Source organism: Patiria miniata, unplaced genomic scaffold, assembly GCF_015706575.1.
Source record: "Patiria miniata isolate m_02_andy unplaced genomic scaffold, ASM1570657v1 HiC_scaffold_24, whole genome shotgun sequence".
In the NCBI taxonomy this organism is placed as follows: domain Eukaryota; kingdom Metazoa; phylum Echinodermata; class Asteroidea; order Valvatida; family Asterinidae; genus Patiria; species Patiria miniata.
The window spans coordinates 12,031,385-12,046,810 of record NW_024037063.1 but is presented as its reverse complement, the minus strand read 5'-3'; the positions used below and the strand labels follow the sequence as shown (position 1 = coordinate 12,046,810).

At 38.3% G+C, this 15,426-nt stretch overlaps 1 protein-coding gene across 1 annotated transcript in view; it reads right to left on the bottom strand.

Annotated features, from left to right (window-relative positions):
- LOC119731980 (serine/threonine-protein phosphatase 6 regulatory ankyrin repeat subunit B-like) overlaps positions 1–15,426 on the bottom strand; it is a 34,131-nt gene that overhangs the window by 4,954 nt on the left and 13,751 nt on the right. The window contains exons 7-20 of the mRNA XM_038205322.1: positions 15,134–15,388; positions 13,817–13,941; positions 13,378–13,504; positions 12,682–12,882; positions 11,553–11,611; positions 7,230–7,356; positions 6,695–6,901; positions 5,218–5,421; positions 3,959–4,107; positions 3,558–3,684; positions 1,759–1,962; positions 1,138–1,289; positions 669–798; positions 146–319 (exon numbers count right to left, since the gene is read on the bottom strand). Of these exons, the coding sequence (XP_038061250.1) occupies positions 146–319; positions 669–798; positions 1,138–1,289; positions 1,759–1,962; positions 3,558–3,684; positions 3,959–4,107; positions 5,218–5,421; positions 6,695–6,901; positions 7,230–7,356; positions 11,553–11,611; positions 12,682–12,882; positions 13,378–13,504; positions 13,817–13,941; positions 15,134–15,388 (2,241 nt within the window). The remainder of the gene's footprint in view (positions 1–145; positions 320–668; positions 799–1,137; positions 1,290–1,758; positions 1,963–3,557; positions 3,685–3,958; positions 4,108–5,217; positions 5,422–6,694; positions 6,902–7,229; positions 7,357–11,552; positions 11,612–12,681; positions 12,883–13,377; positions 13,505–13,816; positions 13,942–15,133; positions 15,389–15,426) is intronic.

Sequence of the window (15,426 nt, the reverse complement as noted above, 5' to 3'; positions counted from 1 at the left end):
TAAAGCGGAATATTTCTTAACCCTGTAGAAGTTGTAATTCTCTAGCTAGTTTAAATATGAATGCCTCCAACATCATTTAAGATTTCGATACGGTACATAACAAGAGCCTCTGAACGCAAACATGCAATTGGCCCCATGAATGTACCTTTAGGGCTTTTGACATGAGCAGATGCATACACGTGTCTCCATCCTTGTCTTGGGCGTTTACGTTTACACCTTTGTTGAGTAGGATCTCAACAATTTTTCTGTTGCAACAATCCGTGGCCACGTGAAGCGCAGTCTGCCCATTGGCGTTTGGATGATCTGTCTCGCACATGTCCTGATAACATAACATGGGAAGGAAATTAGGGAGACAGTTTTAACTTAATAAAAGAAAACGAAAAAGAAAAGAAAAGAAAAAGCCAAGCGATGGCGTCCCGTTCTACATTGAAACGTTCAAGTTGTTTTCACCGACACGAATTTTTGTCGTCATTCTTTTTGTTACTGATTGTGAGTGCGAGGAACTAGTTACCTTGTTGTCTCACTAAATTATTATGAAGATGCAAGCGTTAACCAAACAAATCTTGAGAAAATAACATATATTATTTTCCCCACATAACTCTTGTTCTGAGACGTTTGAGTCGGCGTGATATTCTTTTTAAATACTTTAAAATTAATAGCGTTCTTACGTGTTCACAAAGGGCGGCCACTACATCTGTGTGGCCGTTGAGAGCGGCAAGGTGCAGAGCTGTGCTCCGGTCCTTTCCGAACACAGATTTAACTAAGCTAGGATTTGCCTCCAAAATACTCCTTATGGCACTTTGAAATAAAAAAAGAGAAAATATTCGTCATATGAACCAATTAAACTGCAACTAGTCAAACATGTATATACGAGCTGCTTGAAATTCACCAAACTGCAGGCATTAGAATGTACTTACCCTGATAAGGAACCGATCATAGAAAGATAACAATTTTGTTTTAAAGAATTTAATCTCAGTATAATGTTGAATTAAATAGTCACCTTTACCTTTTTATTGCAAGAAAATAATCCGCTTTATACCAGCTTTCAATCTTACAACAACTTTTGTGACTTACTTTGAGTGCCTTCACAAAGTCCGTTTTTTCAGAAAACAAAATTTTAAAAAGATTGAAACTCACAAAGTGTTTCCGTTGATGGCCGCAAGATGTAAACAGTTGAAATCCGACTTATTTCGCAGAGTGAGGTCGACTTTTGGATGATTTACCAACAACTTGATGACTTGCTTGTTGTTTTTAAAAGTGACCAAAAGCTTTTGTGGGTCTCCATCATCCTGTCAACAAAACATTCATTTTAACACCTTAACAGCTATGACAGTGTTAATTTCGATGTTGCCCATGTCAATTCGAGTACTATTGCTTTACGGTTTTGTAGCAATGTGATACAATTTTTCAGTAGAAGTAATGCTACTCACAGGTATGGAAAAAGAGGGCTTTCAAATGAGCCTTTAGGTCAGTTTCAGTAATTAGAAAAATTAGGTTGTGGGTTGAAATGCAGCCCATTGGGTAATGTGTTCTAAAATTGGCTCTTGTGAGGGCAGATATAGTTATTGTGTTAAAGTTAGCCGTTTTCACGCTATGAAATGGCTGCATATACTCCCACGAGCTAAGGTGGTTTAAGGAATGTTTTTATTGTCCCTGATATTTCTTTTCTATCTTGTATTAGGTTTCTTTCGGTCCTGAACATGCAGTGACAATTTGGAGAAAAAAACACAGGCAAGTTTCTATCACAAAGTAAATAGCAGATTTTGTTGTTACCATAGAAATGTTCTTCAGTGAGACTTTTTCTATGACCAGATGGAGGCTTGAGTTGCCATGAATATCTTGTGCATTCACGTCAGCGTCACTTTCCAACAGAGCCTTGGTGCACTCGAATTGGCACTTCTCAACTGCCAGGTGTAGTGCTGTCTGGCCACTCACACTCTTGATATCTTTCCGGCACGTTTTCTGCTCAACAAAAGGTAATATATCAAGTTAAAATAATAAAGTTAAGACGTTGAACGAATTACTTTTCTCTCTTTTAAAATTTCCCCGCGTTGTTTTGAGGTTCTTTTCAAAATGAATAGTACATTTATTGCAATGTTGTCCTTGGAAATGTACAGTGTTTACAATAAGTTGAAATACAATATTACAGGTATAGTTAATCAAAAGGACTACAGCAGCATATAAGTGTGCATGCAGGTACAAAGACGTAGCAATACGACATAGATTAAACATTTAAGTTGTAAATATGCATCAAGATTTTTTTTATTTTAGTTATTTTTTTATTTTTGAAGATTCACTAAGACCGTTCCAGTAATTTACATCACGTTGAATAAGACTGTTTTTTTTTAACAAGGACGTTCGACTGTAACAAACATGGACATTTTGTTTTCAAAACACTTCGATTATTGCGTGAACGTATTATTATGTACTTATACGTACATTTACCTAAATTTAAGTAGTCAATGTCTTTAATTCGTAACAGTTTTAGATTTGCAAATAAGTTGGCAATATGAACACGGTAGCCAGCATTAGAAATGATGCGAACAGCTCCCTTTTTTTAACAAAAAAAGTTTGTCAAAATTTACTGAGGACTACCCCAGTTTAGAACTGAATAGTTCAAATATGCGAGAACTAAAGAATTATAAAGGATAACTAAAATGTTGCTTGGAACGAAGATTCTGTAAGCGATTCATTGTACCAACAGTTGTTTGATAACTTGCTCAAGATATCACTTACGTGTTTTATTTCCACGTAAGATGTTTGGAATTTGGTAATCGTGTCACGATTTAATATCATTTAAAACAAATCACTATTTGTCTACATAAAAAAAAATCTGTTTTGAAATCATGCGATACTGACCAAAAATATCGGCTCAAGTATAGTTATGAATTTGTTCTTTACAATTTCGAATAATGAGCTGCAATCAATTATGGACGGACCGGGAGCCAGTCTGCTTACAAAGCGTATTTGCTTGGCCCCAAAACAAAAACCCATTTTTCCCCAGAGGGTTGAAGTCGTCCAATACAACGGAAACAGGAGGTTTTCTGGTAGGAATAAAACATACAAGTTCAAGGTATTACAGGGGGAAAAAAAAAATCAAATTTGTTGAAGATCATGAGAAACATAACTTTATCATGAACTCCACTAAATGCTCCACTTCGGATGTGAATATAAAAGATGGATACAATTATTTAATCTAATCAATCGATATCCGAAGGACAAAGAATTGTGTCGACAAATAAGGAAATGATGATAAAATTCTTCAAACATTTCTAAAGTGGGAAATTGCAATTGGGTGGGAGGGGGTGAACACCCTTTGACACCTGTTGACACTATGCATGATAGAAAACTGTATAAGTCAACATGTAAGCCGACATACATAATGAGAATATGTGGTTTTGGTTTTCAAATTAAGTCGAAATCTAAGTTCAGAGTGGCTAAGGTGGTACTTATTGTCCGCTTTATTGATCCCCGGTTCATCTTTATAGGTGCAAAAAGTGCCCATGATTTATAAGGGGATGTATCAGGCAAGATTTGATTTACAATAGTGCTCCTACCTCCTCCAGAAGGGCTGACAGTACTTGTACAAATCCATTAGATGCGGCAATATGAAGTGCCGTAAGATCTTCACTCCCAGTTGTGTTGATCAACGAAGGATTAAACTTCAACATCGTGTCCACGGCACTACAGGAAAATAAACCTAAATTATCACCACCATAATTTATGACATTTACAAAAAATACCACCCCGTAATATGTATATAAAATGTAGAGTCGGTGTCCTTCAAAATGCTTGTAATAATTTTAATTAATCCGAAGTTTTTTTTACCGTTTTCTTTGGATCCACGTTCATTTTTTCTTTGCTGGGATTAACATAAGAAAAATAGCCACATCATAGACACGCAAAATCATGTTTTAAAGCACACATTAACACGGTCAAGACTGACAAACGGACTTACAAGCTGTTGTTCTTGAGGGCCGCATACTGTAAGCAGTTGAAATCTTCGTCGTTTTCCAATCGGAGGTCAGCATTTGGATGTTGTACCAGCAACTCGATAATTTTTTGGTCATCTTTCGCAATGTTCAAGACCGACACTTTTCCACCGTCCTGGATATAAGACAGGCTAAACAAAGTTAAGGCGATATATTTTGCCTACTGAAATTGAACACTTTGAGAGAGCAACGGTCAACTATAACCAAATGAACATTTAGGGGCCCAGGGAGAACAGTTTTTATAGATAACTGATGGGGCTACCCTGGTAAAATAAAACGATAAAAAAATAAAAAATAAATCGTACTGGAACAATGTGCACATTAACAATTCTCGGAATAATGAAAAGCAAATGAACATTAAAAATATCAATATTCAGTGTATTAACTTTAACATGGACCTAAACAAGAAAGTGGCGTTCCCTGTGCTCTTCAACAAATTAATTTTTTTAACAAATATTCAATTTTTTTTGTTAACCAATCAACATCTTTATGGACGTCTAAAATCCTGGGACAAATTTTTTTTCTGGAGGGGCATAAACAGACCTGCTTGCAAACAGACTGAATCCCGGTATTCACATTATCGATACGGGAACTATATTCTAAAGATGAATGATACATTTCTTTCGGTCGATGTCAATAGTTCAAATAAGTGAAGTAAGTCAAGGGCGGATCCAGAACACAATTTGGGGGGGGGGCCCAAAAAAATTTTGGTCCCCCCCCAAAAGTGGGTCTAAAAAATTACGGCGTGGGGTTCGGGGCCCGCGAGGGCCCCGAAAATTTTTTGGATTCTAGATGCTCTGTGGTGCGATCTGAGGCAATTTCTGACCACTTTAACCAATTTTTTTGAGGAAAAGATGGTGGTGTACTCATTGCCTGCCTTTATTGCGATGTCACATTAAAAAAAAAAAAAAATTGGTTTCGTTTTGGGGGGGGGGGGGCCATGGCCCCCTTTGGCCCCCCCTGGATCCGCCCTTGAAGTAAGTAGGTTAAAATTCCTGTTCAATGTGGGTTTCCTTCTTTTTGCACCACTCTGTAGTGCATGTACACATGCACGACAAAGAACGACGGACCAAACATGCTTCATCAGAGAGTATGACCACACGTCATTTTCAATATTGTTACCACTTTTTTAGAAGCATGATTTTTGCAAAGGCATCTGTTGCTTGGGGAACAGTTGGACAAGTTCAACGTTAGACTGACAGAAGACAAAGCAATAAAAACAAACCTTCATATTTGCCGTTGAGTTTGCAGGGTTTTTGAAAATCAAATCCACAATGAGGTGGAGACTAGTGTTGCCCTCTTTATCTTGGGCGTTCACATCGGCACCGTTATCAAGTAGGATCTGCACACACTGGTAGCGACAAAATTCAACTGCTAGGTGTAATGCTGTGCGCCCATCAGTGCGTTTTGCATCTTTCCTGCAGTTGTCCTGATTCAAACATTATATATCTGAACTAATTACAAAAGAACAAGCTATAATAACAGTTAACAAAAGCTTAACAAGAGTGGAAAACCTGCCAATTAACACCTACTATATAACAAACTAATGTGTGCTTTTGCGGAATTTCCCACTATAAAACATTTAATAAATTTGTAAGGTGAACATAATAACTCGCACTTAAATGGGACAACATCCTAAATGTCGTTTCATTAATTGGAAACAAAATTGGATACAAAATTAAACGAAGCCTTACATGCTGAAGAAGGGTGTTCACTATGTCAGAAAAGCCATTACCGGCAGCGATATGAAGCGCCGAGGTACAGTCAATTGTTGTGCTGTTGATCAACGATGGATTGACTTCCAAAATCCTCTCCATCCCTCTAAAAAAAATGACGCAATATGAATCAAGATAAGACATTGTTAAAAAAGTACATTTGAAAAAAAATACCCGGCTTATACTGCTCGCCATATCTAAGAGATTTTCGAAATCCACTCTTCGGTTCACGTGAAACCTGATTAGTTTCGAAAGGCGGTAATAAACAATTTACTTACGAATTGTTCCCATAAAAAGCCGCGTGAAGAAAACAGTTGAGGCTCTTGTTGTTTTTCATTTTAAGGTCCACTTTAGGGTGTTTCAACAACATTTGGATAGTTGACACGTTGCTTTGCAATCTGGCCGCGAAAATTTCAGTGTCTCCTTCTGCCATATCCTGTTATAGAAATAAAAATATTGAGGGAAAGTATTTCTCAAGGAAATCTGTACTCATGTTTTGCCATTAATATCGTATGGTACCCAGTCTCGAAATGACAAGGAAAATTGATCCGAACTCGAAATAGCCATTTCAAACTGTTGAGATTCCCAATGCTTTGTTTCCTCCATTCGTAAAAAAATATTTTCTCAGAAGCTTATTCTTCCAAACGGTGCATTTCGTGAACATGAGACTTTGCATAACATTAAACTTTATTCCACGAGTTGAGACTCACTTTTAAGTCATGAAATCATCAAGCATTGAATTACAAAGACTTTTGTGAAATCGGTTAAAACCTAGTAAAAATGAATTAAGTAAAAACGATTGAATCAAGCCAGTTTTAAAATTTCATTTGTGGTATTGTGGATTTGTTTTTGTTGATTGCTTTCTTATGATTACATTTCCCTCAATGTACTGTTTGCTCAAAGTTAGTCAAGTTTTAAAGCAAAAGAAAGTTATTTGGTCGTGACATAAAACAATGCGCGATTGTGTTTGGTCGAAGACGAACTAACCTGTCCTGCCGGTGTAGTACTCAGGCTTTCTTGCAATGATACTTGGATCATTAAACGATGAAGACCGGTGTTACCATCTTTGTCTTGGGCATTCACGTCAGCACCATTCTTTATGAGAGCGTCGGCGCACTCGAAGTGACCCATTTGTATGGCTAAATGTAGCGGAGTCTCTTCCTTTAAGTTTTTCGGATCCTTCTTACACTTCTCCTATAATACAAATGACGGTTTTATTTGCAGTGAGCTTCAATAGCAAAGTATCTTGAAAGATCATTTTAGCTTTGTGTCTGAGAGTTATTTATTTTAGTATCAAAGACTTAGTTTGTAAGTATAACGTACAACTTTCGCAAGTTATGTGCATTGTAGATTCCAGTATCAGATATGGTGAAATGAATCTATTCTCTTGGATGTTCAGTCCCAAATGTTGCTCAAATGAAAATGAGAACAAAATGTAATTGAGAACACTGTCGAATAATACACAGTTTTATTCAAGTTCTCAAGTTCTTGTAGAACTCGTTACGATAATGTAGCTTTGTACCTGTTTAATTAGGGTCAAAACTATATCTGTTTTGCCGTTAGAGGCAGCGAAGTGTAGTGCTGTTAGCCCATCGGTCGCGATGGAATTGATCAAAGATGGTGCTTTTTCCAACACAGTCTGAACACCACTAAATGAGAGGAGAAAATAACAAAAGATTATAAAACATGAAAACATCATCAAAACGACATTTTTGGTTCTGGTTCAGGTTCTGGTTCATGTTGAGTCGGTAAAATTCACTCGAGAATGTCACACCAACTGTTTACGTGAGCCCAGTGATTAGAATTATTAGTAATGATATGTGTCTCTTCGTAAAAACGAAAATTGTAGTTTCCTACATTTTGGCCCTTGCTGTCTAATGTGTTTTCCATATGGAATGGGCAAGCGTGTGTACGCGTGCGCAGCTGAGGTTTTGTACGCGTTCAAGGGGCCAAAATGTGTGTGTATCTTCGTGAAAACACAAAATGTAACCGTCGAGATATCTGCCCCTTGCATCATTTATGTAATTTGAAAATTAAAATGTCAAAATGATTAAGTGAAATATTTTAAAACAAAATAGTGTGAAAAAAATCGAAATCGAAAAAAAGGAAATTGTTGACATATGTGTCTCTTGGTCGCATGTCGTTTATAGAAATCTGTTGGTGCCCCTGGTATTTATTGTGTTAAGGTGAGGTGCTCTGCTCGTGAGGTGCTCCAGGATTCCATTGACTGTTCCCTCTTCCCTACTGTAATTCTTTGTGCAGACTCTTCCTGCCTGTCTTTGGACTAGACTCTGTCAAGGGATTTGGCGTTGCACTCGGGATGTAGGTCCCACGCAGTCACAGCATTCTCAAGTTAAAGACGCACCAAAGATAGATATGCCGTGGATTTCACATCTTCTGAGCAGCTCCACATATGCCGCCTGATGACTCTGATGACTTTCTGGGTTTTGGCTGCAGCAAGCTGTGTTTGCTTATTTCAAGTAAGGGCGTTTTGGAGCTCTGGTAAGTGTCCTTCTGGCTGAACAGAAGGTTCCCCAATCTTGGCCAGACTTAGTCTTCTTGACACAGTTGTGCCTCTGCTTTTTCCTGCACTGTCTATGCAGGGCTCTGCCAAACCAAGGAAGGTTGAACCTTGAGCTTGTCATACTGCTGGGAACAATCTTTTTTTACATGGCTCCGAGACACAACTTTTAATGGCATCCTACTTCTGCTTGGCGCTGGAAGTAGTAAGCTGGTCGACGTAGAGGGTGGACAATTGTTGGATGTGATCACTTATCGCCATCGTGTACGTCCGCCTTATCCACCAGGAATTTCTTCCGCTTAACTTTGCGCTCTCTGTTGGGTATCAGATCTAATTCTACTGAAACTGCATCATGATCGGATATACCATCTATAACAGTTACATTTTTTTTTTATGTTAGAGTTATAGGTGAATACCAAGTCAAGAACGTTATGTTATGGTCTTCAGACAGTTTAATGAGTTGTGCGGTAGCTCATTTGTTTCCACTGCGGTTGCCTTCGAGTGTGCCTGTAGACCAGTCTATGTTGGGCAGATTGAAATCTCACACAAGTAGTAGATTGTTACTGTTGGTTTGATCTCCTAAGTTCAGGATGGTGTTGTTGATCTCATCGATTCCAGCACCTGTATTGTCCTCGGTTTAATGAGTTGTTCGGCAGCTGATTTGTTTCCACTATGGTTGCCGTCGAGTGTACTTGTGGACCAGTCTATGTTGGGCAGGTTGAAATCTCACACAAGTAGTAGATTGTTACTGTTGGATTGATCTCCTAAGTTCAGGATGGTGTTGTTAATTACATTGATTCTTACACCTGATGTGTTGTCCTCGGATGTTCTGTAGAAGTTGCCTTTTTGTAGAAGTGTTTTTTGGGGGTGTTTTTCATGACCAAATCACGCCAAACAACTTCGCAATCAGAGTCCAGATCTTTACGATGAGTACAGGTAAGATCACTCCCAATGGCGTGGAAAACACCCCCCTTGAGTTGTTGTTGTCCTGTCTTTCCGGATCACTGTAAAGTTGGGCGGGAATATTTGTGCACTACTTATTCTGGAGTTCAGCCAATATTCTGTCCAACAGATCATGCCTGGGTTATGCAGATCAATGCTTAATGTTCAGACAGTTGATAACTAGACGGCGGAGAAAGGGTTTCCTGGTTTGTTGTTAGTTGTTGGTTTACGGATTTGGTTGGGTAGCATCATGCGAGTCCCGAAAATCGTCACTTCGCAGCGATAAATGTTCGTCAGTACTGTTGTTATCAGCACTGTTGGGACAGAACCAAAGCTCGTCACTGTCGGCTAGAGGCTCATGGGTTGTCTAGTCAAAAGTAGTCTTGGGCGTACACGCTAGTGATCGATAGTGGACGGTGCATAGCAAGCCCTCTTATGGCACAACAATTAAACCAGCGAGCCAACTCGCACTAACGTCTTGACCATTTCGTATCAGCGGTAACCAATCAGCCATCGAAAAATTGTTTCAATGCCTTGCCAGACGGTTGTAAACATTCGCGCTATACGTGCGGTGAGCAAGCATCATTACTAATTATGCAACGCAGTGATACCCCCCGCGCGAGGGCGAGACCACTGCGGCAAATGGGAACTGCCGTTTTGTTCGAATTCAGACGGTGCTATTTACATAAAACAGCCACGCTCCCATTGCTACGAAATGACCAATACGTTAGTGAGAGACGTAAACAATCAATTATGCAAGGCACATTATTGCTAATATCGCTCTTGATCAATGACGTCTTGGGCCAAAACTATGTCAATATCAGCACAGCTGTCGTGTACCCCCAAATCGTAACCATCACATTGCACAGCAGCATCGAAGCCATCCACTCCGCATTTTATTTTTATTTTAAGTTCACATGGGTGAAAGTTTCTGCAACATTTCCCCTCAATGGCACTCTGGATAAAAAAAAATATATGGTAGTTCTTGGTGCGTCACACAACAGTTTGCAATAATCCAAATTCGAAGATATTCCTAAAAATATATTAAATTGCACAATTTCCACCGTACTCCACAAGATTTTAAATGCATCGCGTCCCCAAATGCATTTGATAGGGAACTGTCTATTTAATGTCTGAAGTCTTACATAAAATATAATTTGGTGCAAAGTAATTGTTTTTCTACTCACATTATATGCCTGGTGCGCTTACGTACTCATAAAATGGTGTTGTTAAAGATACAGAGGTATTTGTAAGTGTTGTACACTTTCCATTAGTGAAGCTTGAATGTGATCGATTATTCGAAAATTCGATTTTCCTCATTGAGGTAAAAGGAATATCATGTGCGAAACGACATATATTTGTCTTACGAGATAGCTCACTAGCTGGTAATAGACAGAATCAGATGATGATTACAACTAGAAGCTTCAAAATCATGTGGTTCATCACCGACTTCATGAAGTAGCACTCCACATGTAAACCATGTTTTTTTTCTGTTCTCAGTTTTTCATTTTTTTTTTACATTTATATACTGTATTCATCAAGGACCATACCATTGCATGAAGTTTCAAAGATTCAAGAGCTTACGCTAATTATCCATTGCATCTTTTGCGCTAAAGTGCCAATTTTTGTTTTCAGGAAGTAGTACGCAAGTTCCATTTACCATTGTAATGCATGGCGCAAACAGTGCTCAAATGCTAGCAAAAACGTTTTCACGAAGTAGTACTCTCCTTGTGTGAGCGCGCCCTCTGACCTCCGTTTCACGAAGTAGCACTTACGTTGTGTTGTAATACATGTACATTGGCTTACTACTTCCTGAAAACAAAGATTCGTGGTTAAATTTCGCAGCTTTTTCGGTTTCACGAACAAGCACTCACCTTTTTTGTTTTATCGCTTGTTGATTTAATATACAAACGGATCAAAACAGCAAGTTTAATAATTTCAATACAGCAAGTGTCCACAACGAGAAACCCAACTAAAATAAACTGCAGTTTTGAAGGAAAGTGTTAGTCTAAAAAGCGTTCAACTTTAGATGCCGTTTTCTCCGATTGCTCGTTGTTAGTGGTATGTACGTGCGTACTGCTTCGTGGTTTCACTGACGTGTTTTTGTCCTAAGAATGTGATATTTGAGAGATATGATATCTCATTTCTTTCATCTCCTTGATACGGCTCACATTTTTCGAATATTCCGTTTAGCGAAATGTTATCCAGATATTCACTTGATTATCAACTACAGTCCGTATAAAACGCAAACATCCAATATAATGTCATTAGTTTATTACGTAAGAAACTTACAACCTATTTCCTAGGATCGCTGCCAGGTGTAAAATGTTGAAATTGTTTTTGTTTTGCCGTCCCAGATCAGCTTTAGGATGCTTTACCAACAATTTGATTATTGGTCTGTCATTCTTTAAAACGGCTGAAAAGACTGCATCTCCTTCTTCCTGTAAAAAAAGATAATTGTGCAGTAATAAAAGTTATATTTCGTTAAAGGTTTGACGTTGTCAGATGCAGACGTAATAAGGATTACGCCTACAGTTTGAAAAATTGGCAATAATGCAGAAGATGCGTTTAATACCCGTTTCACATCGTAAAATAGATTTCTTTTCATTTCTATTTTCCTATTTATCAATACAAAAGTTATTCACTTTTAAATGAGCCATCGAACGATAAAAAAATGCACCGACATTCAGTTATTGAATTATTTATTCACAAAACAATAAATCGACTCTTGCGGGGCGGATTCACATGAGCATAATATGAAAGCCATTTTGTTCAAAGAATTGCACTCGCCCCAAATCGGGAAAAATTCATTAAAGCAAAATAAACATACGAATGATACTTTAGGATAAAAGGTATCCTATTTTGAATAGCCTGGGTTATGCACCTTCCGAAGAGAAGCTGATAAACCGTACTGCATGTTGAATGTGAACATTAACCTTCAGCAGGCGTTTTAGGTAAACTCTGTGTAAACTGTGGGTGAACACAATCGCTTCTCAACGTATCGAAATATTTACATAGATGAATACATACCCAATTCCACATTTTTGGCACTGCTCAAAGCCCTTAAAAAGTCTAAAGAGAAGCCATTAGGTGTATTCGTTTAGCGGCCCCCCTACCTACACCACAATTGTGAACCTACATATCGAAAAAAATGAACACAAATACTGCCACTTGTTCCCAGGCTTCAAGAAAAGGCCAAATTACAGGACGAATGATTGCCTTGTGAAAACAGTCGGCTAGAGTTTCAAAAGTGGTGTAAGAGCCGGACAATACAAATCCTGTGGAAGTTGGCTGGAGTCTGGAGTTTGGTTCCTAAAAACATAGATCAAGGGTTCATCACAGGCTAAAGAGGCAATTATCACGCTTTCTAGTTAGGTTCCAATATGAAATCCCTGGCCGGAGAATGAAAATATTTGACGGAAATGATTGAGGAATTAACTGGTATTAAAAAAAAATACGCACAGTACGGTAGCACGAATTCTGTCGATTTAAGAATGTAAACAAAACCCACCTGGTTTGTTGGGCGGAGTTTTGCATCCAAGGTGGCTGTCATCATGCAACGATGGAGGCTAGTGTTACCTTCCTTATCTTGGGCGTTCACATCGGCACCGTGATTAAGCAAAATCTCTATGCATTCGTAGTGCATCTGGACAACAGCAAGATGCAGTGCCGTCACTCCGTTGTTGTTTTTGAGACCCTTTGAGCAGTTATCCTTGAAACCAAAACAAAAACAACCTTCACACAAAAAGTTTCCTCCGCAGAGGTTTTGTAAGGTATCGGCTCAAGTTTGATGTTATAATTCCTTATTCGGACCAAGGAAATAACAATGTGATGGAGCAGTTATAAACGTTTTGTTTAAAGCCAGTTAGGGGCGTGGTCGCCGATAAGGCCGGCGCTAAAGGCGCGAGCTATTATCGGTGACTATAGCCCCCTTAAACGGTTGAAATATTTAATAAGAAACATTTATTAGTTAAACAATTCATGAATATGAGATAATATCCGCGCTATTATCCGCCACGTATATCAGCACCATAAAGTCTCAACATGTTCAATGATCGTACTGCTTTCAACACATTAAAAATCGGTGAACCATGTGGCTATCGTCAAGTAAGTTACACTGTACTACAATGAAAGCAGGAATATTTCATGGCTTTGAAATAGTGATACTGCAACCTTTTTTTAGAACATTCAATTCCATTTTCATTACCTTCTTTGCAAGGCTCGTTACCGTGTCTGTAAAGCCCTTGTTAGCAGCGATGTGTAGCGCAGTCATACCGTCATTTTGTGGCAGGTTGATCAACCACGGCACGACTTCCAAAATCTTCTCGATCGCACTACATTATTCCAATAAAAAATAATTCGAATACAACGACTGTAAATTTGGCATTATGCCTTATACTCTGTAGATGAACTACTTTGTTGCTGTTTATTCAAAATTCTGACATTTTTTAAACAGTGAGTGTTATCATCAGTGGCGACTAACTAACACGGCTGCCCGACACCTAGATAAGCGAAGGGTTATACATGCATTTGCCACAAATGTCCATATCATAACAGAGACATTTTGAATACAAAAAAGGTGGAATCAGTTAAGGCACATATCGATTTGCATCTTGTATCTTGTACTGTATGATTAAAGTACGTACGGCGTATTTCCTGAATGTGCAGCAAAATGCAAACAACTGAGTCCCTGGTTGTTTTTCAGTGTGAAGTCAGCACCCTCGCGTTCCAGTAACAGCTGAAAAATTACGGACGACACAGCACCCTGGTTCTGTCAATTAAAAAAAAACAATGTCATTAAGTTGCTGACTGAAAGTTAATTCCTGCATTAGAGACTAAATTTACAATGACAAAGAGAATTAGAGCTATGCACGTTCGATGAACAGGACATAGGCTTTTCCGCATTTAAAAAACCCTCAAATGTCAAATCTTTGTATTAGTAGAAAATGTAAAAGGTTTATAAATTAATTTAAAAACAAAAGCTGATGACTTCATCTTGACTTCACTTCAGATTTTCCATACTATTAACAGTATCTACCTACCCCCAAGTTTCAAGACAATCGGAAGAAAGAAAAAAAATCAGAACAAAAACAAAGGCTTTTCCGCAACTTTCCGGAAAAGCCAAAAAGCAAAAAAAAATCTTAACGAAAACAAAGTGCCGAAACAGACAAAAATCAGAACAGAAACAATACATTTCCGCTTTCAAGCTAAAATTGTGTTTGTGGACAAACAAAATTTGTTTCGGCTGTTTGAAATAACGGACGTCCGTTAGATGTTCATGTGTTAACACATCTATAGGTACACGTACAATTTTTGTTTGAACAATAAACAGAAAAAAAGTACTGCACAACTAAAAAGAAAACTTGCAGAAAATCAAGGCATTGGGATCAATATAGTCGGATAAAACATACAAAGGCCTGTAAGAAAACCACAATGAAAATACATGTAATATTCAATCAACCATAAATGGGTCAAAGTAAAGCAGTTACCTCCCCCTTTGGGGAATTAACTTTACGACGCCTCTGTGAGTCAAGACCAAAGAGGCCTTCAGGACCGGTAGTGATACCCTGTAACCTTATAAAAATATTGAGCTTACCATGCCAACCGAGTGCGTAGAAAGTCTATGGCCACAAAATGCATGTTTAATGTTAAGTAACTTGACACATAATGACGTCATCGTGACGAATATCTTCTAAGAACAGATCTGGGTCGTTGTCTAAGTATGGGCCCAGTCTGCAGTCTATCGGTCTCATGAAAAGCCAAAATGTATGGTCAGAAGAAATACGGGTACAAAACCTATTGAGAGGAGTCTGAATAATGAGAAAAGAAATCTTAACCAACGCAAGAGCTGTTTCGGAGCATGTACCCCTAAACAGCTAATGAGTTGAAATGTCCACTGATGTTTTTATTGTCAAATTTTTAGATTTATCTAGGAATGCTGCCCCTGTTTAGAAACACTGAGCACTTACACTTCTTACCATGACTAAATGGAAGCAGGATTGGTCCCTTGAGTCCTGGGCGTTCACATCAGCACCGTTGTCAAGTAGAGCCTTGACGCATTCGGCGTGTTGTTTCTCTACGGCCAGAAGCAGTGCCGTCTTATCCTTCATGTATTTGAGTTCTTTTTCGCAATTGTTCTTTGCAAGGAGATATATATAAATATATATATTTATGTAACATATTATTGTAACAGAAGCTCCGGACCCATTTTCTTCTTTCTAAATAGTAAAACCGGGATTTTAGGTGTTTTTGAGTA